The following is a 23,599-nucleotide window of genomic DNA, read 5'->3' on the forward strand; positions in this document are numbered from 1 at the left end:
GAAGTATAAATTGGCCTTAAGGGCGGATAAAGGGGAACGTTTTCTGGGGCCCAGCCGCTAGGGGGGGGGGGGGGGCATGCAGTCCAGCTATAATTATGTTCATCCTAAATATAAGCAAAGGTTACCATATTTTATTTTGAACCAAAATAGCAACATTAATTGTTGAAAGTGAGAAAAAAAAGCATTTTATTTAATGTTGCTCGAGTAAAATATAGCCTGTGTCATAATGAAACACCCCTTTCCTGAAAATGGTCTGAGCAGGCTGGCGAGCGGGCGGGGGCGCCGTGAGCGCTGAGCGAGCAGCAGGAACGAGTAACGTTAGTGAGTTGTCGTCGAAAAAGATGGATAAAGCAAATAAGCTGTCGGGGGCTAAAAATAGAAAAAGAAAGCAGCTAAATAAGTGGATGGTGAAAGGCAACAGGTAGGATTTAAAGTGTGACGTCCAGGCATGTAGGCTACTGGCCATCGGGACTACCGGGAGATTCCCAGTGGGCCGACGTGCTTTTTGGGCCGATGCATCTCATACTTTTTTTCTTTTTTTGTCTTAACGGCCCATAAAACTGTACATTCGTTTAGTTTTGTTTTAAAAACAGCGGCGCTGGGTTACTGCCGGTGTAATGCATTGGTCAAAAAAAGGACCAATAAGAGAAACACAGTCAGTTGCCTCATGGGAAGAACTCTGCAAATAAGTTCCCACAGAAACTCTCTCAGGATAGCCAACGGATGAGTTTGATGATCTTTACTAGAAACATGTCACAATACAAATAATCTTTCATGATTTGTTTTAATGATTTTTTTCTACTTTGCATTTAGTGCTGATTTCAATCATCCCCTTAGGAGACACTGAAGGTGAGTGAATTTGATTCATAAATCCCATCACAAATGGGTAATTCTGTTACAAACCAGGATCTGGATTCACTAAACATTCTTAAAAATAAAATTCTTCTTAAATGCTATTTTCTTCTTATTTTATAACTTAAGAAAGAAATATAATAATATTTTGTATTCCCAAAGATTTTTCTTGATGTTTTTGTTTATTCTTGTATTTTGTTTATAAAACATTTAAGAAGCATTCATATTCCTGAAAAGAATGTTCTTAAAAATCATCCTAAATAATATACATAATAACTTCCAACCTGTCTTAAATCCCCAAAGGAACATTCTTAGGAATTCCATTCCTTTGAACTACAACAACAATTTGCAACACTTTGGTAAATGATACTGATATGTCTCTCTGACTGGTGTAGATGTAGGTGGTGTGAGTGTGACCCTGCTTTGAGCTCAGGACTACTAGCCTAAAGGATGTGGGTTTGAACCCCACATAGGTTCAGATAGGTTTTTCAGATCTGCTGAAAAACTTCACATCTCATGTTCCCACTGACTTTATATTGACAGATTTTTCCAAAACCAACTCTGACTGTTGAGCCACAGAGTTCAGTGTTCACTGGAAACAAGGTTTTTCTGAAATGTTCGCTGGATCAGACACTGGATGGATGGGAGTTTCTCTGGAGTAAAGACTCAAACACTGAATCTACTGATGCTGAAACTAAAGCAATCGATCCTGTGCAAGTCTCTGATGGAGGAGAGTACAAGTGCAGAGCACGAAGAAGAGGACATTACACAGATTACAGTGAACCAGTAACAGTGACAATACATGGCAAGTATTTTTACTCACTTTATGACCTGCTCTGAGAATTTATTGACAATAATTTCATAAGACACTTAATAAGTGACTATAACAGCTATAAAGAACAACACTTCAGTCTAACCTGATTTAGCATGAGCGTTTTATGGTCATTGTAATTTTGCCAATTAAGACCTAATCATAAAGTATCTCTAAAATCAGAGGGAAATGATAGGCAAATAACACAGAAGCACTACTCTAAACCCTGGCTGTAAGCTTAAACTTGATATAAACTGTAAACTTGTCCCTCAAATCTGATTGGTTGATTGGAATGTTGTTCGAGGATCAATAAAGATGTTTATCTTTTGTTGTTCTTGAAAACACATTCACTGTGTTGGTCAATCAAGTAACTGTTCCTAGAGGGGGAAAAACAGCACATTTTATTATTTTAATTAAATTAATCACCACATTATTTTTATTGTTGTCGTTGTGCAGAAAGACCAAAATCCAGAGTGACCATTAAACCTGATCAACATGTATTCAGAAGAGAGAGAGTCACTCTCAGATGTGACATTGATGCTGAAGGAGTCTCTAGCTGGAAGTACAACTGGTATAAAGGACATGCATTCATAGTTTCCAGTGAACTACAGGAACACACAGTCAGGTTTGTTACTGAGTCTGACGCAGGGAAATACTCCTGTTTTGGAGCAGAGACTGAAGGATCAGGCATATCACAACAGAGTGATGAAGTTACACTGACAGTTTCAGGTGAGTTTGATCATCTCTTCATAAACACACACAAGTTTAACATGTTATTAATGAGTGATGTCTCTATTTCAGGTGAAGCCCGGACAGTTTTAAGTGTTTCTCCTCAGAAGTGGTTGACTGAAGGAGATCCAGTGACTCTGAACTGTGAGGTTAACGGCTCTTCTACAGGCTGGACATTCAGCTGGTTCACTGTCTTATCAGGTATTATAATGTCCTCCATGTCCTCCAATGTCCAACATATAAATTAACTAGTTTTATCAAAAACATTATTAGAAATAATTTCCTTTAGTGATCATCTGCATATTCTCACTTAACACAGACAGATCGCTATGAGCCGCTCTCAGACAGCAGCAGAGGAGATGGAGGAAAATACACTGTCAGTTCTGTTGCTCTAAATCACACAGGAGTTTATGTGTGCAGAGCAGAGAGAGGAAAACCAGCCTATTATACAACATACAGCAACACACCACTGTGGGTCACTGGTGAGTTCACACTTACTTTAAATGATTGATTAATCTTTAATAAAGACCAAACATGTCATAATTATATTCTGTAATGGTCTTGTCAGGTGTTTCTCCTCCAGTGTCTCTGATCATCAGTCCCAGCAGAACTCAAAACCCCCGCTGGTTACCCCGGTTTCACCCCTCATTTACACCGCACACGTCTGCGGCGCATTACGGCTGCGACACGGCTACCGGAGCTGATCGCGCCCATTCTAGTCAATGCTTGTGTTTACACCGGCCGCGACGCGGCGCGTTTCAGAAGCTTCCCAGAAGCGGCTCTCCGCGCCGCTTCGCTAAATATAGGCGCCAGGTCTATTTTTGACGGACGCGCGTCCAAGTCGCACCGGGAATACAAAATAAAAGTAAAAAAAACATTGTCAAATTCAAAATAAACACCCTGTGCAAACTCCCAAACGTATTACACACCAATATCCTTGGTAGAAAGTAGAAACCATAGACTGTATGGTAGAAACTCAAAAATCAAGAAAAACCACGTCGGACAGGCAAATCACGTGGTCTTGCGCATCCAGTCGCTCCGCTTCTGAAATGCTCCTGGTGTGAGTTGGCACCGCGTGGAGGACGGAATAAAACCTTGTCGCAGACGTAATGCACCGCAGAGGTGTGCAGTGTAAATGAGGGGTGAGGCGGCTCTGCCGAGTGCGGTCCGCCTTGCTCTGATGTCATGCTGACGTATGTCAAAAAACTCTCTCTTGATCTCGCAGGTGTCAGATCCACTGCGTGAAGACTGAAGAGCGAACTGTCCGTCTTGCCTGCGCTTTTTTCACTCCTCCTCTCACTGCAGCCGCCTACTCTCGCATACATTCCAGGCGAGGCAAGGCGCATCTCAAACAAGCCTATTGTCTGCCGGACACGCAGCCGCTGCTGTGACGCTGTACTTAGCTACGCTTCCAGTGTGTGAATACTCGCGAGAGTCTGCTGCTGCAGTGACGATGTAGTTGCGCGGACGCGCCGCTCGTGCGCCGCTCACGCTTGCGGTGTGAAAGAGGGGTTAGTGTGTCCCTGTTAATTTCTTAAACAACCATGTAGGGAGAAACATGGCCATATTCCAGGAGGACAATGTCAAGATTCATCAGCCTCAAACTGTGAAAGAATGGGTGTGAGGAGCTTGAAGAATCATTTTCACACATGAATCGGCTCCTCTGAGTCCTGATCTTGAACTCATTGAGTGTCTTCAGGATGTGCTGAAGGAGACTTTACAGAGTACTGGACTCTTGCATTGACAATACAAGATCTTGAGCAAAAATGCACATCTTGATGGAAATAAATGTTGTGATGTTATTTCCCTGGAGATTATTTATTTTTTGGTTAAGATAGTGTGTTGACAATCCAACTGTCTTGTCTTATGAATTTTAATTACGTAAAGTGATGGTGTCTCTGTTGACCAAACATATGGTCTGAAATGTTACTTTAGCGCTCATTCTATTTTGAACCAAATGTTACATCGCGACCATGGAAACATTTGGATCTGTGCCGAATGAGAGAGGTCGGCACCGACCCCATAAAGTAGAATTAAGCCATATTTCGTTTTTGTATAATGTTTTACGAATTTAACCTATTCCATGAGCTATTCCTCTGGACATGGAATCATAAATCATCACTGAGCTGAGGATTATAAACCTCTCATTCACTTTTTCAAATATTCACATCTTTTACTTTGGCAAAGGAGAAAAACACTACATCAGATACTATTTTACCTTCCAAGACAACAAAGCATTATTAACCTCATTAGGTAAAGCACATCAACTTTATCAAATATAGCTTACATGTCTTGCTCATGCGGAAGATTAAATTCTCTCTTTTCTGACCTTTTACAACCAGTGTCATTAACATCAGGAGAAAACAAAGATACGAGACAAGAGGCTCTGTCCTGCTCGTGTCCTACAGTCTTGTCAAACCGGGATTTACGATCCCGACTTTGTGGGGAAATATAATTAAACTTGGCTTATTTCCAAAATGTCATGCAATTTCTATTCCTTTGCAGCCTATTGTTTAACTTTAAATGCACTTTTTACACATTAAAAGTGTAATTTCTACATTGTGAATTTCTGCGTAACCTGAAAACTTTTTGGTCTGATTTGACAGCTTGTCTAAAAATGTGCACGTTCAACATTTAGTGAACATCGACCTCTAGACTGATTCCGGCACGGCAGCTTTTCTCGGTTTAACGCCTGGTTCACACCGGATGCCGAAGCGGCGCGGAATGGAAAATCACGCGCGGTCCGGCGCCTGCCTGTTCACACCAGACGCGTATTCTCCGCGGCGGTCGACAAGCGCTTCTGCTCAGTTGTTGTTTATTCAGAGCTATTTTTTTTTACATCATGGGTAAGTAAATAACCTCATAAAATGAATACACCATGTTTCTGTAACCAAGAAGTTTGTACACTTAATCCCCCAGCAAACATTGGTCCGACGGCAACGTCGTGTCCCTGGCCAAAAATAGTCGCGGTATGACGGCATAAATCGGTAAAAATATGTAACACAGAACATTTCCTAAAAATGCATTCAGATACATGTGTGCATGTCTACAGTTATCTGAGGTTGCATGTATAATTGTTATTTTGACTTTTAGCTACGTGTAGTTCAATATATACCATGTTGTGTTTCGGGTGAGAGAGGACGTCACCATGGCGACGTCTTTTACACGTGCATTTATAGTCCATCATGACCCTCTATGAAATCAATTGTGATAAAGCTGTGCTTAATCCTTGTGTGGTTAATACTGCAATAATTAATTAAATTTTTTATTAAATTAAAGTTTTAATAAGTTGTGTGAATACGTCCACTGACGTCCTTTACACGTCTATAGTATCGGGTGAGAGGACGTCACCTGGCGACGTCTTTTACACGTGCATTTATAGTCCATCATGACCCTCCATCATGGAATCCTTGTGAAATATGCAAAAGCTGTGCTTAATCCTTGCATGGTTAATACTGCAAAAATTCATTTAATTGCCCAAGTAGTTTTTAAGAGGTTGTGAAGACGTCCACTGACGTCCTTTACACGTCAAGGCTGTGAATACACGTCCACTGACGTCCTTTACACATCTAGTCAAGCAAGACAGAAAAAAACCCCCCAGGAATTATCTTTATGAAATACACGAATTGTATACAAAGTAAATATATTTACTTTATCTTGTTTAAATAAATTATAATCACACAGTTCCCAGTGTGGTTAAGTTAATGCAAAGCCTCTGCATTTTAGTCATTATTTCAACCTTAGCCTACCTTACCTTTTCGGTAATGTTGTTTTTTTTTTTTTTTTTTTTATGGAATGTATGCATGTAAAACAGAAATATATCTGGTCACCATTTATGTCTGAGTTGGATGTAATTGCCAAAACTGTGCTGCCAAGATGTAACAAAAGATCTCCCGACATTACCAAATCCCGCGATAGGTTAGATTATCTCACGAGATGTTAACGCGTTTTCCCCATAGACTCACTCCGGAACACTGAAGTTTGAACAACCACGAAGAGAGGAGGAATTGAGGCCCATATTATTAAAAATCTACTGTTGGGTACGTACATTTTGTATTATTAGATTCACGTGCTAGAGTTTTACTTGTTTGACATGAATGAACCGAAAGAAATGATGCCCACATTGTCAACTGAAATTGGCTAACTGAGTTTGGCTAAAATTAGCTAGTAGGCTAAAAGTTGCTTTGAACTTATACAACGGTATACCATAGTATAAAGTATGTTTAATGATACAGTCAAAGTTATTACTGTAAATTATTAATGTAGCCTTTTGAGAGTTTCTTTCAGAAAGTAAATTATCTGAAGTAGAATGAAATGTTTAGCTGCATTTGAACATGTATGTTTTCAGTAACTGCTTTAAAATTTTTGTAATTTTAGAATTGCTAAACATGTCTATTCAGGGGACATCACAGCCCACCTGTCTTTATCAGAAATGTCCTGTTCACTTTCTCACTGTTACACACCTAGTTAAGGGTCTTTCTCAAGGGCACCACAGTGGTATTGAAGAGGCAGGGGACAAATGCTGTTTTGAATTTAGCTGAAGACCATACAAATATTTTGAAAATAAGTGCATGTCATTTACCTCAAATTTTTAATTTTCATTTATTTTAAAAAGAAATATATTCTCTTCCCTTAGATGCTGTGAAGAGGTGGAGCCCACATGCTACAGACACTGAAATTGATGCAGCAATGGCAGAACACCTGAAACACACTCCAGGAAGAGCTGGGGGTGGTGGATACAAAAAATGAGCCAAACAATGTGTTTAAGGGATAGTTCACCCAAAAATGAAAATTGTCATCATTTACTCAACCTCATGTTTCAAACCTGTATACCTTTCTATGCTAAACACAAAGATGTTTAGAAGAATGTTTGTAACCAAGCAGATGTCGCTTCCCATTAATAATCATTTTTTCTCCAATAATGGTAGTCAGTGGATGCTCTATTTGCTTGGTTACAAACATTCTTCAAAATATCTTCTTTTGTGTTCAGCAGAAGAAAGAAACTCATACAGGTTTGGAATTTGGTGAGTAAATTACATAATTTTCATTTTTGGGTGAACTATCTTTATATAATAATTCAGTATTTTGCAATTGGTATTTTAGTTTGGTTAACAAATCGAGAGCTTAGAATTATAAGGTTCTATCTCCGTTTATTGTAGTTTATAAAGCATCAAAGTTTTTAAACTCGGTTTATGTTTTGTGAGATGGAACCTTTTATTTTATTAATAACTACTAACAATTTTTTTTTTTTTTACAAAAATAACACCACACAGGCATTAATAAACACCTAATGGATCAGATTGTCAAAAACTCAATTTCAACCAAAAGTGGAGATAGAACCTTAAAATTCTAAGCTCACGAAATGTTAAACATTGAAAAAAATAAAGAGAAATTTTGGCTGTTCAATATCAATAAAATGTTGTGCTTAATCAGAACATGCTTCTTTTTTGCTTATGTCCACAAATAATGTGTTATTGTTTTTGATGTACACGTGATTAAAACGTTTTATTGACGTTCAGGTCTGACTGGACCAATTTTGGACCTTTTTAGAACCTTTGTCAAGATGTGTAGGCTAAACCTCAAGACTTGATTGTCTTTCACGATGTTACACAATAGGTGTGTGATTATTTTATATGCAGGCTTATATATACACTTAAATTATGCAGCAACACATTTGACGACGCATTTAGACGTCCAGGGACGCGCAGAAGAGACGTGGAATTCACGGCCAGAAAAGACGTGGAATTCACGGCCAGAAATGACGTCGGTTCAACTTCCATTTTGGAACTATTTTTCAACCATGACGGGACGTCTCGGACGGACGTCTTTTCAACGGTCATTAAACGTCCAAATGTTTGCTGGCCGTTGTCGAGACACACACGCAGCCAGAGAGAGAATATGGTAGACAGTTTTTTTCTTTGTTTGTTTTCATCTTTCTAGTCTGTTATCGATACACAAATATGATCGCATTTGTCACTCGCGGTATTTTAATTTGAAAATTGCTTTTATTTTGACAATTGACCGGATGTCTCGTGTTTCTTGGTGTGACTTCCTGCTAGAATGGACGCGGATCACTCGCGGTCGCGCAAAAAATAGACCAGACGCCGAAACTGGCGCTTCACGGCGCGGGCCGGCCGCGGTGTGCCGCGGCGCTCCGCGTCTGGTGTGAACGACACCATAGGTTAACATGGGCGCCGAAAGGAAGCGGCCTCCGTTCCGCGCCGCTTTCACGCCGCTTCTGCGTCCGGTGTGAACCCGGCCTTACCCCTCATTTACACAGCACACGTGTGCGGTGCATTGCGTCTGCGACAAGGTTTTATTCCGTCCTCCACGCCGTGCCAACTCACACCAGAAGCATTTCAGTAGCGGAGCGACTGGATGCGCGAGACCACGTGATTTGCCTGTCCGACGTGGTTTTTCTTGATTTTTGGGTTTCTCCCATACAGTCTATGGTTTCTACCAAGGATATTGGTGTGTAATACGTTTGGGAGTTTGCACATGGTGTTTATTTTGAATTTGACAATGTTTTTTTTACTTTTAGTTTGTATTTCCGGTGCGACTTTGACGCGCGTCCGTCAAAAATAGACTAGGCGCCTATATATAGCGAAGCGGCGCGGAGAGCCGCTTCTGGGAAGCTTCTGAAACGCGCCGCGTCGCGGCCGGTGTAAACACAAGCATTGACTAGAATGGGCGCGATCAGCTCCGGTAGCCGTGTCGCAGCCGTAATGCGCTGCAGACGTGTGCGGTGTAAATGAGGGGTAATGCGCTGCAGACGTGTGCGGTGTAAATGAGGGGTAAGAGTTGTGTAGTTCTGCTTTGCGAACTTCTGCCACCGGTTCAATGCACTGTCGACTCGAGAACTGATTGAATTAGTTAATTAAATACATATTTTTAATTCAGACAATTATTGTGGCAGAATATTATGGCTTATTTCATATACAAAACAGCAGCAAATTAAGGATGTTTTCATTATGTTTACAAAACGGTAGGGATGATTTTACATTTTGGCACAAAGACTTTTTATACATTGTCACCATTACAATAAATAATTGTGGATTTAGCTACCGGATTACATTACCACTGTAAACACAGGAAAATACTAATCAGCATGTGAAGAAATAATAAACTTTAGAACTTTGTCAGACTTTCCAACAACTTATATTTGAACCGGTTTCCCGACTGAGAGCAGAGGTGATGTTGGTCTATTAATGTTTTTCCATTGGGGCTTATATAAGATTGATTGAGGTTAATAAATCTGCATTATATTATTGTTAGATGACAACAGATCAATGCGATGAAACTAAAAGACAATCTTCTATATGAGCAGTAACCAGCAAAATAATAGAAATAGTCTACTGAAAAACTAGTGGTTCTTATGAAATCGACCAGAATAACTGGACACTTTAAGCAGAAAGTTTATTTTTTATTTTTTTTTATTCAATTTGATGAGCTTGAAGACAATAGAAAGCATTCTCTGAACATTTATTATTATCTGACAGCACGCACACACATAGACTAAATGCAGACACTTTACAAAAGGATTTGTTTTTGGTTTGTAAACAATACATTTTTAATATACAGAAATATATTTGCACATTTCAATTTGGCACAGCCAATTCTGCACCTTCAGTGTATAGCTACATACAGTACCCTGAGACATTATCAAAATGAAATCAATTGGAAAAAATGGTCTCTTGAGTCATCAAAAGTCAAAACAGCATAAACAGTTCATAAAAGCTGATGCAACAGCCACATTAACATTTACAAAACATATTAAAATCCCTCCTATTTAACTGAATACTCAAATATATATATATATATATATATATATATATTAGAACATAACACATTTACAAAAGCGCTGTACCGAATTCTTACTGTTTATGGCAAAAAAATATTTTGTTTATAAGATGATTAACTTTTGAAAGGATTCAACAACCAATATAAAATTATCCCAGCAATTTGCAAGTCTTCAGTCTAATATAGTTGTTTTTTTACTCCAGAAGAACTGCTCTTTTCCAGACGGAGAGAGCATCAGAGTGCAGGAGAAATGTGGAAGAGTCCATGTCTCGATGAAACAGCAGAATCAGGCGCTCACAGATTCTCCATTTCATGAGTCTCTGACGGTGTGTTCTGTGATCAAAACAAGATTCAATTACACTGTATTCTATGTGAAGATGTCAAAGCTTATACTACAGGGCCGTTGAATGCTTGAATCTGATTGGTTGACGAACGTTCTAAGGTGTGCATTATTTTCAGGGAAACGCACGGCTAAAGTAGTTCCAGGCAGGTCTTGACCGCATTACAGTTCCATATCACTTCGCGTAGTCAACTGTAATAACGGAAAATAGGATAACAAGAAAAAGCATTTCGCCCCGTGCGCTTGATCTGCAATTTTCAACGTCTAGCTTCACAATCAATAGAAACATGCAGTTTAATTTGAATAAATAAACTATAAAGTCCTATCTATAATCAATAGAAAATTAAACTGAATATAGGCTAAATAAATGGATAGTCCTGCAGCACGGATTTTTATTGCAGATAATTTAACAAATAAATAATTATTGATAGGCCTACTTGTTAAAAGGGCTTTGGGTTTCATTTATTTGGCTAGTCTACTACTGTCATCTGTCAATAAATTAAAAAAAAAAAATTAACGAATTAATTCAAACGAATTGAATTAATTAATAAATAATAATATTGACGCACATGCTTTTCTGTCTCATTATTGCAACATCTCTCTCTAATAACTGCATTAATAACTGCATAAAGCCGGGAACACACTTTAAAGGAGAACTCTGTAACTCTAGCGAACTCTAGTCACTTCTTCGCTGATTTTCCCTTTTGTTGTCGCATGTTTTCCCCACGAGCTCCCCCTACAGCTGTGGGGGGGCGTATATTTCACAACACAGTCGTAAAAAACTCACTTGCGGCGGCCTCCTCCCCCTCTCTACCGCTGCTCATGTGCGTTTGTTTTGATCGGAGCAAGCCAACTGTATCGCGTGGAGCTATGTCTACCGAGGTGAGTAATCTGGTACATCATACATGCGTGTGTGTTTATGTCGAATTGCCGTAAAGCAATTTGTGTTTCGCGCTCGTTCTCGTTCTAGTTCTCGCTTCTCACGAGACTTCCAATTTCTATTTTGCCGGGACGGCAGTGCGCAAGTTGCAAGGTTGGTTTTCCGCCTGGGAACGCTGGGGGGAGCGGGGAAAGTCACCAATATCACCAGAACAGGTTGTTTAACCATCCAAATGATTTCTAGACAGTTTTATTAAGTTAAAAAAGTTACCAAGTTCTCCTTTAAGGCCGGTTATGAATGTAATTTGATACTTATGACTGATCATGACCAAACGCGTGTTCAGCGCGTTCAGTCTGTGTTCAAAGTCGGTGTTTAAAATCTGCTGCAGTCGATGAAACCAGTCAGAGAATGTGTCAGCGAGTCGTGTGTCCCCAGCATTAGTGGCTCAAACCTCCGTTACTAACTCTGAAATGACGTTTTGGAATTAGCAACGGAGGCATGGGATTAGATGCGTAAGAAATTAGTCCTACATACAAGAGCGTTTTAATGACAAAAACTTTACAAACGTCTTGAAATACAAAATCTGAACAAATGTTTCGAGGTGGGGTAACTGTAGTATAAGCGGAATAATTGACTTCAGGCCGTTGAATTATTAGAAAAATAATGCACACCCGAGGTGTAACGGCCACTCCGCTTCGCGTCGTGACCGCATTACCACCTCGGGTGTGCATTATTTTTCTAATAATTCAACGGCCTGTCGTCAATTATTCCTTACTTATACTGCATATCAGGTTATATCACACATAATTATTGTATTACCCTGAGTTGACTGCTGTGTCTTTGATGTGTAGATCTGTATTAGAATAGAGAATTACATATTAAACTGATACATACATGGATGAATGTACTTTATGCATACATACATGACAGCTTTAAGAATAAAAATCTGAACTTACTTAGTTGTAACAACCTTCCCTATATTACAGGAGACATTAGAGAGAGAAAGTGGTTTAAAATGTTAACAATTAAAGGAGCTGTATGTAAGAAACATTAAGAAATCATGTTCATTTCAAATACGTATATCACTGACAACAGTAGTACGGGCCAGGATATTGTCATTTAAAAGTGAAGTTGCAGCCCTCAACTGATGTTGATGTTGTCATCTTGTCTCCGCAAAATGAATACAAATTTGATCTTCAGTTCCCGCGCTATATGCATAATTAGTGTGTTTTGTGTTAACGCTATATGCATAAATCTGCGACGAACAGTTTGGAGTAATGAGCCATTATGTATCCGATTGTTAAGTCTGACGTCACACGTGACGTTTAGCCTTTTCCGGGTCCAAGCACTCCTCTCGTCCAGAAATAACAATGGTGGAACCTGTACATTTATTTACGATCACGTCCTTCTTAGTTAGGCACCCTTGGCAGTCAAAAAGGGTTTAAATTCCTTTAACACCAACAGAGTGGTTAGTGTAGCTCATCACTCAGGTGGCATAATTAAGGGTAGAGTCCAGGCATCAATGAAAAAGAAGATTTACGAGGTTGAAGTGAGTTAGCTCGGGACACGGGACACAGCACTGCGGCATTGTAAAAACACTCAATAATAACCAAAACACTAGCGAAAGCGGTAGGTAGGTAGAGAGGACCTGGACTTTGGACCCGGAAAGAGTATTATCGGAGAGTGGTTACGTCACGACTTAACAACCGAATAGCAGAGGTGCCCAACCCTGCTCCTGCCGATCGACTGTCCTGCACAGTTCATCTCCAACCCTAATCAAACACACCTGCCTTTAATTTTCATGTGATCCTGAAGACCTTAATTGGTTGCTTCAGGTGTGTTTGATTAGGGTTGGAGATGAACTGTGCAGGACAGTCGATGGCAGGAGCATGGTTGGGCACCCCTGATGTATAGGCTACCTTTTATCACTGTAGCGCCACCATCAGGACGAGCCTTGGTGACGTTGTAGATGCTGTGAGAACTACCAGCCCTCAAAGTTTCAAGTCTCTATAGCCCTATTCGGATGGGACTAGTTTCACAGGGGGACGTTAGAAAAATTTCTGTTTCACAGACGTACTTTGAGATTTTAATCCTGTCCGAATCTGCCATGTCTGTTTTTTTCTCACACGACCTCTGTAAAAATTCCAGAGCAAATTACCTATTGTTTTTCGGCAAACTCGGCGGTCCTCAGAGAAATCTAATCCCGTCCGAATGCGAATGTCTGTGATTGCCGATTTATTTATTTTTTTTTCAAAACGCTTTTTCTTGTGTGTTTTGGTCAACGTGAACTACCGTACAATCTCTCGCTATCGCGCCGGTATTCAAGTTTCTGCTTTTTGCGCAGCGATAATGGATGTAGATGTGTTCGGTACACTGCGAAGAAATAAAAAAAAAAAAGAAATCAACAAGAAGAGCCAAATCACGTAAACTGTGAAGACTGGCTACTGTAATATCAGTTTCAGGTAAAGTTACTTTCATTTCTGCACTTAATTACATAACGTGTAAATTATATAAGTTAAAACTTTTTATTCCAGTGGGTTTATTATAAGAACCCAGTTCTATAAAATCATTATGATAAATGTTTAGTTTTTTTATACTACAATTTTTATAAAATGTTTACAAAACACTAAATACGTTAGGACATTTTACTTTATATTTCAAAGTGCTTAATTTTAAAAGTACTTAATTTCAAAATACATTTGATCAAATTTCATAAATTGTGTTCAATGGCAGTTTTTAAGTTATATTCCTGAAATGTACTTGTATATAGTACATGCATATGACCATACGCAATCCACGCATTCTGAACACGTGATCTTCTGCAATGCCCACATGTAAAACACAGACACTCCTACCTCGGTAATAAACACGGAGATGTAAGTCCCGTCCGAATCCGTACATGAAATCACAGACGTAGGTTGATAAGAATTGTAACTCAAACGTCGTTTGGAAAACTAGTCCCGTCCGAATAGGGCTAAAGACTTACGGTTTGGTCAGCCTGTTCACTTTTAGGGGAGAATGCTGATCCTTGGAAATTTTTGCATTTACAATTGGCTTTCAGTGCTACACGCTTGAACCCCTGATAATAATAAATAAAATTTAAAATTTAAAAAAGATACTTACAGTAAGCATACAGAAGTAAAATGTACTTAGCTACGCTTCCAGTGTGAATACTCGCGAGAGTCTGCTGCTGCAGTGACGATGTAGTTGCGCGGACGCGCCGCTCGTGCGCCGCTCACGCTTGCGGTGTGAAAGAGGGGTTAGTGTGTCCCTGTTAATTTCTTAAACAACCATGTAGGGAGAAACATGGCCATATTCCAGGAGGACAATGTCAAGATTCATCAGCCTCAAACTGTGAAAGAATGGTTGTGAGGAGCTTGAAGAATCATTCTCACACATGAATCGTCTCCTCTGAGTCCTGATCTTAAACTCATTGAGTGTCTTCAGGATGTGCTGAAGGAGACTTTACAGAGTGCTGGACTCTTGCATTGACAATACAAGATCTTGAGCAAAAATGCACATCTTGATGGAAATAAATGTTGTGATGTTATTTCCCTGGAGATTATTTATTTTTTGGTTAAGATAGTGTGTTGACAATCCAACTGTCTTGTCTTATGAATATTAATTACGTAAAGTGACGGTGTCTCTGTTGACCAAACATATGGTCTGAAATGTTACTTTAGCGCTCATTCTATTTTGAACCAAATGTTACATCCCGACCATGGAAACATTTGGATCTGTGCCGAATGAGAGAGGTCGGCACCGACCCCATAAAGTAGAATTAAGCCATATTTCGTTTTTGTATAATGTTTTACGAATTTAACAATAGCCTATTCCATGAGTTATTCCTCTGGACATGGAATCATAAATCATCACTGAGCTGAGGATTATAAACCTCTCATTCACTTTTTCAAATATTCACATCTTTTACTTTGGCAAAGGAGAAAAACACTACATCAGATACTATTTTACCTTCCAAGACAACAGAAAGCATTATTAACCTCACTAGGTAAAGCACATCAACTTTATCAAATATAGCTTACATGTCTCGCTCATGCGGAAGATTAAATTCTCTCTTTTCTGACCTTTTACAACCAGTGTCAATTAACATCAGGAGAAAACAAAGATACCAGACGAGAGGCTCTGTCCTGCTCGTGTCCTACAGTCTTGTCAAACCGGGATTTACGATCCCGACTTTGTGGGGAAATATAATTAAACTTGGCTTATTTCCAAAATGTCATGCAATTTCTATTCCTAACACAGACACTCCTACCTCGGTAATAAACACGGAGATGTAAGTCCCGTCCGAATCCGTACATGAAATCACAGACGTAGGTTGATAAGAATTGTAACTCAAACGTCGTTTGGAAAACTAGTCCCGTCCGAATAGGGCTAAAGACTTACGGTTTGGTCAGCCTGTTCACTTTTAGGGGAGAATGCTGATCCTTGGAAATTTTTGCATTTACAATTGGCTTTCAGTGCTACGCGCTTGAACCCCTGATAATAATAAATACAATTTAAAATTTAAAAAAGATACTTACAGTAAGCATACAGAAGTAAAATGAACCAATACAGGGCAAAAACACATTCGGAGGGGAAGACAATGACTCTCAGATCCTTCAAGACGCGCTCACCGTTTCCTAAGAATTAAAATGATAGAATAACTTTGAAGGGAAAGGAAGATGCACAGGACATTTGAAAGCAAAACGGTAAAGCACATTTTAGTAGTATAATGTAACCCTGCTGTGTCCGGTTCCTTTTCAGCATGTTTTTTTAAAATTATTATTAGATAAAACTGTGATGTTAAAAGATTTCTATAATGTAATATAATAATTTAGATATACTTACGTGCTTTCAGGATCAGTTCTGCTGTCAGTGTAACAGAGCTCAACAAAACAAGACCAACTGCTCCAAACATGTACATGATTTCATTACAGAGATGCACTACACACACACACACACACACACACACACACACACACACACACACACACACACACACACACACACACACAAAAACAAACATCAAACAATCAAATAGTTGCATTAATTAAACTGATCTCTTGTCAATGCAATATTATAGAGCATAAATACAATAAAAAAAGTTATATAAAAACAGAATGCAATGATGTGGAAGTTTCAAATTTCAATATGTTATTCAGAATACAACATAGATGACATATCAAATGTTTAAACTGAGAAAATGTATCATTTTAAGGGAAAAATAAGTTGATTTTAAATTTCATGGCATCAACACATCTCAAAAAAGTTGGGACAAGGCCATGTTTACCACTGTGTGGCATCCCCTCTTCTTTTTATAACAGTCTGCAAACGTCTGGGGACTGAGGAGACAAGTTGCTCAAGTTTAGGAATAGGAATGTTGTCCCATTCTTGTCTAATACAGGCTTCTAACTGTCTTAGGTATTCTTTGTTGCATCTTCCTCTTTATGATGCACCAAATGTTTCTATGGGTGAAAGATCTTGACTGCAGGCTGGCCATTTCAGTATCTGGATCCTTCTTCTACACAGCCATGATATTGTAATCGATGCAGTATATGGTCTGGCATTGTCATGTTGGAAAATGCAAGTTCTTCCCTGAAAGAGATGACGTCTGGATGGGAGCATATGTTGTTCTAGAACTTGGATATACCTTTCAGCATTGATGGTGCCTTTCCAGATGTGTAAGCTGCCCATGCCACACGCACTCATGCAACCTCATACCATCAGAGATGCAGGCTTCTGAACGGAGCGCTGATAACAACTTGGGTTGTCCTTATCCTCTTTAGTCTGGATGACATGGCGTCCCAGTTTTCCAAAAAGAACTTCAAATTTTGATTCGTCTGACCACAGAACAGTTTTCCACTTTGCCACAGTCCATTTTTAATGAGCCTTGGCCCAGAGAAAACACCTGCGCTTCTAGATCCTGTTTAGATATGGCTTCTTTTTTGACCCATAGAGTTTTAGCCGGCAACGGCGAATGGCACGGTGGATTGTGTTCACTGACAATGTTTTCTGGAAGTATTCTGAGCCCATGTTGTGATTTCCAATACAGTAGCATTCCTGTATGTGATGCAGTGCCATTTAAGGGCCCAAAGATCACGGGCATCCAGTATGGTTTTCCAGCCTTGAGACACTGCCACTCTGAGAGGCTCTTTTTATACCCAATCATGTTGCCAATTGACCTAATAAGTTGCAAATTGGTCCTCCAGCTGTTCCTTATATGTACATTTAACTTTTCCGGCCTCTTATTGCTACCTGTCCCAACTTTTTTGGAATGTGTAGCTCTCATGAAATCCAAAATGAGCCAATATTTGGCATGACATTTCAAAATGTCTCACTTTCAACATTTGATATGTTATCTATATTCTATTGTGAATAAAATATAAGTTTATGAGATTTGTAAATTATTCCATTCCTTTTTTACTCACAATTTGTGCCAACTTTTTCTGACTTGGGGTTGTATATATATTAACTTTATTGTATGTGTGCTAATTAGGATTATTTAATTTTAATTAGGATTCATATTAAGATTCAGGAGTGAGTAATTACATGTATTTGATCCTTGTTGGCTCGTCTCAGTCTCTTGTCGTCGTCTCTGCGCTTCTGAATGTTCTGCCACTGTGTTAAAACAAAACGGAAATCTGATTCAAAAGCCAAAAGAGAATATGGATTTATCCTGGGATCATAATATCATAATATCTATTCTAGTTAGGGCTGGGCGATATATCGCACGATATTGTTATGCGCATCTCATCAGTAAAGCCGGTTCCTTGATTAGTAGTAAATCCCCATCACCTGCTTTCAGATGGAGCGGCATTTACTACAAAGAGCCGTAGTTAACTGACAAGCTGAGCCATATCGCATCAATATCGCGGACCTATCGCCAGCGATAATCAATGCGATATGGCTCAGCTTGTCAGTTAACTACGGCTCTTTGTACACAGCAAAAACTCCAGTCTTAAATTAAGGGCGTTTTTCCACTGGGTTCGTTTGCTGCGGTCCGAACCCGAGTGCGCTAGTTCCCGGCGCCCCCCGCAGCGTTGGTCTGGTTTCACACTCAATTAGTTGTATGGAACCCAGGTGCGTTTGCAGTGATCTTACGTCATCGCAAACGCAATCAAACAATGATATCGACAGTGATAAGCATGCGCAGGATACTATACTTCCTGAACAAGCGCGCACCCGAGTCCGTGTTGCTTGCACATTAACGCGAACCGCACCACGGTTCGGGAGCAACCGAGCTCAGACCACCTCCTCCAGGTAGTCTCGGGTTCGGTACTCTAGTGCGCACCCGGGTCCGATGACAGCGTTCACATTAGCGATTTTTCATGCGAACCGTGCCCCGGTCCGCACTAAACTGCCAGTGTGAAAGCGCCCTAAAACTCCTGGGAGTGTATATGAGTCCACACTCAAGAGTGTTGAAGTTAATGAGATAATTAAGTGATTAATTTAGTGATGATTGAACATTATTGAAGACACCTGATGTTAACAAGTAGAATCACTGAAGGAGAAAATCACAAATTGTAAGCCACCGTTATGGCGATCAATGTTTGCTTTAGTTGGGCTCTTGACCCTTATAAGTTTACTTTAAATTTCATTTGGCTGTTTTATCTGAGTTATAACTGCCAGTTGAACGATGAAAAAAAAGTGATCTGATGGTGTTGGTTATATTATGACATTCATCATTTGAACTTGATCGCTGAACTCATTAAGATTCTTCTTACTGATTTTGATTTATGTTGTTGGTTACAGCCAGAGTTGTATAGTCCAGGGGTCAGAAAGTAGAAGTCCTGCCATATGTTTATTCCACCCATGAACTCAGTCAGCTGATTTCTATCTCCTGGCTGAAAAACTGCTAATTAGCAAATCCAGGTGATTGGAACAAAATTCTGAGCAGGACTTTTACTTTCTGAACCTGGACTTTAAACATCTGAAGAGAACCGGAAAAGAGACGAGCAGAAACACAAGAACTACAACTGACTTCAGACACAGCCTTAGATGAAATCAACTGAAGAGAAAAGAAGACATTAAATCTGTGAAGATCTCAGCAGAGGAGGATTAAACAACTCCACAAACAGCATTACCAGCTTCACTTATTACTAACCAGACTGACTTTATTTCTGTTAGAACTCCTTATTGAGATGTGTTTAATTTGAAGTTACCATAACAGTGATTAGCGTTTCCATTAGTTGGGCTTCTTAACTCTTATTATGTTTTTTGTTTTTTTTAGCTGCTGTGACAGTGTGTTTTGTCAAACACATTTGCAACAGCAGCAAAGAAAGCTAAATTTAATCAGGGCAGGTGATGTTGGTTACCTGTTGATGGCTTTGTAATCATGATGCTATTGCCTGAATCACTGATGTAGTTTGTATAATAAAATTGTTTTGTTCAATTATTGTAATAATATCATAAACCCTGTGTTACTGCAGCATGAAATCAAGCAGTATTATACCTATCAGGTTAAATATTTTAACAAACATGAGAACAGCTCTTTATTGTGACACACACACTTATCAACAATCAGCATATGTGTCTCAACAATGGTGACAATCACAAATATTCAGATAAACTGATCAACTCTGAACATTACAAAAAAGCTACTAAATGTCACTACAAAAACAAAAGCCAAAAAATAAACCCAAATATTTCAAATTAAACAAAATAATAGGACAATTCAGCTGCATGATTTATTCATGCTGCAATGCATGCTGGGAGTTTTGTACTATGCTTGTACCCAGCATGCATTGCAGCAAGGTACTTTTGATTGTCACCATTGTTGAGATTAATACGCTGATTATTGATTTTTGTAATAGTAGATTAACGTTTAGTGCTCAAGTTTATAAAATTCTTCAAATGGATTCTTATTGTCCTGTTGTATCTCATACTGCAGTAACTCAGGGTTTGTGATGTGAAAACATTAATGGAACACAATTGATAGATTTGAAAGGCGTCAGTGGAGCAGGATACTTCATGATGATTATAAAGCCATCACCAGGTAACCATCATCACCTGATATCATTTCACTTTAGCTTTCTTTGCTGCTGCAAAAGTGTTTAACAAACACACTGTCACAACTGCCAGAAAAACAAAAGATATAATCAGAGTTAAGAACCCAACTAATGCAAGCACTAATCACTGTTATGGTGACTTTAAATGAAACACAGAGTTAAACCTCTGCTAATTCTCAATAAAAACTTCTGTAGACTTCTGACAGAAATAAAGTCAGTCTGGTTAGTAATAAGTGAAGCTGGTAATGCTGTTTGTGGAGTTGTTTAATCCTCCTCTGCTGAGATCTTCACAGATTTAATGTCTTCTTTTCTCTTCAGTTGATTTCATCTAAGACTGTGTCTGAAGTCAGTTGTAGTTCTTGTGTTTCTGCTCATCTCTTTTTCTGTTCTCTTCTTTCCTTCAGTGGTTCTGCTTGTTAACTTATTAAGGCTGAGATGACTCCATATTTAATATACACAGATTTTGTGGCTCAGATAAGGTCCAGTTCTGGTTTATTTCTATTACTCTTGGCTGAAATGTAGTCAGAGGTGTAAAGTCCAGGTTCAGAAAGTAAAAGTCCTCCTCAGTATTTTGTTCCAATCACCTGGATTTGCTAATTCAGACAGGAGAGAGAACTAATTAGTGAAATCAGCTGACTGAGTTCATGGGTGGAATAAACTATGGCAGGACTTCTACTTTCTGACCCCTGGACTATACAACTCTGGTTACAGCATAACTGTGAATCTGCATAAATGCCCAGAATTTTTTATATAATATGAAGGATTTCTTAAAAGTTGTAAAATTAAATCGTAGTTTTAGGCACACACAGACGTCAAGATTCAATCAATGCATCTCAACAATGGTGACGAGCAGAATATTCAATTAGGAAAAGTAAATTACATATAGACAATTCAGATCATAATTTATTCATACCGCAATGCATGATGGGAGCCATTAATGAGTTGTGATTGGTGGCAGCCACTGCAACATGCTTTATTACTGTCACCATTGTTGAGATTCACAGGCTGATTATTGATGTCTGTGTTTCTAAATGAATTTATTCGAAAGTCTTTTTGATCAGAACAATGTTTATTAAATATTTTGGATTATAAGTAAAGTACTGATAATCATATGCTGTAGAATCACAGAGCTGCTGCTATCAAGTTAGACCAAACTATCTCAATAAGTTTTATTTTTCAGATCACAGCATGATTATGCCTAAACATAACCAACACTATCAGATCACACGTTACTTCGTTCATTTAACTGTTATAAATTAATAACAGCAGACAAACATCAGAAAAATTTAAAGTAAAGGTCAAGAGCCCAACTAAAGCAAACACCCATCACCATAATGGTAACTTACAATTTGTGATTTTCTCCTTCAGTGATTCTGCTTGTTAACATCAGGTGTCTTCAATAATGCTCAATCATCACTAAATTAATCACTTAATTATCTCATTAACTTTAGCACTCTTGAGTGTTAATTTAACACTCATATTTTAACACTTTAAGACCTGCTATAAGACCACTAGGCTGCTGTAATCGACACTCTCTAAACATTAGTCCTCTGATTTAAATCACTTTGGACAAAAGCATCTGCTAAATGACTAAGTGTATATAAGTTTAGTGTTTCAGGTGATATGATGATTACATCAAAACATAACCAAGACTACCTGAACACCTTTTATCTTTATTCATCTGAGAGTTATAACTCAGATACAACAGCCAGACAAAATCTAAAGTTATTAGAATAAGGGTCAAGAGCCCAACTAAAGCAAACGCTAAACACCATAATGGTAACTTAAAATGAGATTTTCTCTTTTGGTGATTCTGCTTGTTAACATCAGGTGTCTTCAATAATGGTCAATCATCACACAATTAATCACTTAATTATCTCATTCATTTTAACACTATTCAGTGTTCATTTAACACTATATTTTAACACTTTAACCCTTTGAGTGTGGAGTCAAATAAACTCCCAGGAGAGTTAATTTAACACTGGAGTTTTTGCTGTGTAGGATAAAATTCTCTAAAAACATCCTCAAAATATTACATTTAAAATGTTATATCTTAGTTTACATTTAACCTTATAGAAACATTATTTGGAATGAGAAAACATCCTCAAAACATTCTTTGAACATTACATTCAAATGTTTTCTTTAAAACATTAACCAAACTTGTAGGGAATGTTAGCCAACGTTCTGAGAACGTTCCCTGCTAGCTGGGATGCCTTTTTACCACTGTGCAGGCTGGTGGTGGTGGTGTAATGGTGTGTGGGGGATGTTTTCTTGGCACACTTTAGGCCCCTTAGTGCCAATTGGGCATCGTTTAAATGCCATGGCCAACCTGAGCATTGTTTCTGACCATGTCCATCCCTTTATGACCACCATGTACCAGTGATGCGCGGGTTGATCCGAAATGAGCGGGTGCCTGCGGTCACCCGCGGTCACCCGCGGTTACGAGTCATCCAAAAATATTTTTAATGATATTCGGGTCGCGGTCGGTCGGGTCGTTTGAAATAAAGATGCCAATTAAACCTTTGTAATTTATATAGTACTAGAGAGCATATGAGCGGAGTGGAGCGGTGAGAATCTCCGCTCATCGCTCACGGAACTGTTCACCCCTCCGCTCCCCCGCTCAAAGCTACATCAGGCCGCTCCGCTCATTATCGCTCAGCGCTCAACGCAGTTTGCTCCGCGCTCCACCAAAATCGCCCCCCGCTCGCTCCAAAAAAGGAAAAAAAACTACATGTATATCACTGTTAGCTTAGACCACAGCCTTACCTCCTAAACAACTAATGAGCAACAACAACATTTTTCAAATAGAAATGTTTTATTTCAAATTAGGCCTATAGGCTATAAGGAATATAGCCTACACAAAGTCCTGTAAAATTTAACGAATAAATGGGCCTAATAATATAAATAACAATTATATAAACAAAAATATAGCCTACATACATTTCTTTTAAATAAATTTACTATTAGGCCAGAATTTTGATAAGTTAACTTTTGCGCAACGCGCACGATTAAAATTTAAATGGGCTTATATCCATTGTACACATAAACTGCTGTAAAATAAAACGAATAAATGGGCCTAATAATATAAATAAAATTTATATAAACAAAAATATAAAAAAATATACATAAACGTTTTAAAAGTTGGCTAAATTCTATTAGGCCAACATTCTTATAACTGA

The 23,599-nt window shown here is 38.8% G+C and overlaps 2 protein-coding genes and 2 long non-coding RNA genes across 7 annotated transcripts in view; 3 read left to right on the forward strand and 1 right to left on the reverse strand.

Moving 5' to 3' along the window:
- The window catches only part of LOC309506898 (uncharacterized protein), a 136,402-nt gene that overhangs the window by 64,338 nt on the left and 48,465 nt on the right, over nucleotides 1-23,599 (reverse strand). The gene's annotated exons all lie outside the window — the stretch shown is intronic.
- On the forward strand, nucleotides 1,303-2,873 carry LOC309474706 (leukocyte immunoglobulin-like receptor subfamily B member 1; the record flags this gene model as incomplete). Its single annotated transcript, XM_082137289.1, has 5 exons — nucleotides 1,303-1,308; nucleotides 1,396-1,661; nucleotides 2,124-2,392; nucleotides 2,465-2,593; nucleotides 2,682-2,873. 5 exons carry the CDS (start codon nucleotides 1,303-1,305, stop codon nucleotides 2,723-2,725), a joined length of 714 nt encoding a protein of 237 aa, XP_081993415.1. The 3' UTR covers nucleotides 2,726-2,873.
- Nucleotides 3,661-10,222, forward strand: LOC309508075. The gene is made up of 2 exons (XR_014209368.1): nucleotides 3,661-5,075; nucleotides 9,185-10,222. It is a non-coding gene; the product is annotated as an uncharacterized lncRNA (long non-coding RNA).
- On the forward strand, nucleotides 5,322-7,827 carry LOC309507972. 2 transcript variants are annotated; one of them, XR_014209331.1, is made up of 3 exons: nucleotides 5,322-5,379; nucleotides 6,352-6,432; nucleotides 7,029-7,827. It is a non-coding gene; the product is annotated as an uncharacterized lncRNA (long non-coding RNA). The 2 variants fall into 2 exon arrangements; XR_014209332.1 differs by lacking the exon at nucleotides 5,322-5,379 and having other exon boundaries at nucleotides 5,386-6,432.

Source organism: Leuciscus leuciscus (assembly GCF_965113295.1).
Source record: "Leuciscus leuciscus genome assembly, chromosome: 1".
Taxonomy (NCBI): Eukaryota; Metazoa; Chordata; class Actinopteri; order Cypriniformes; family Leuciscidae; genus Leuciscus; species Leuciscus leuciscus.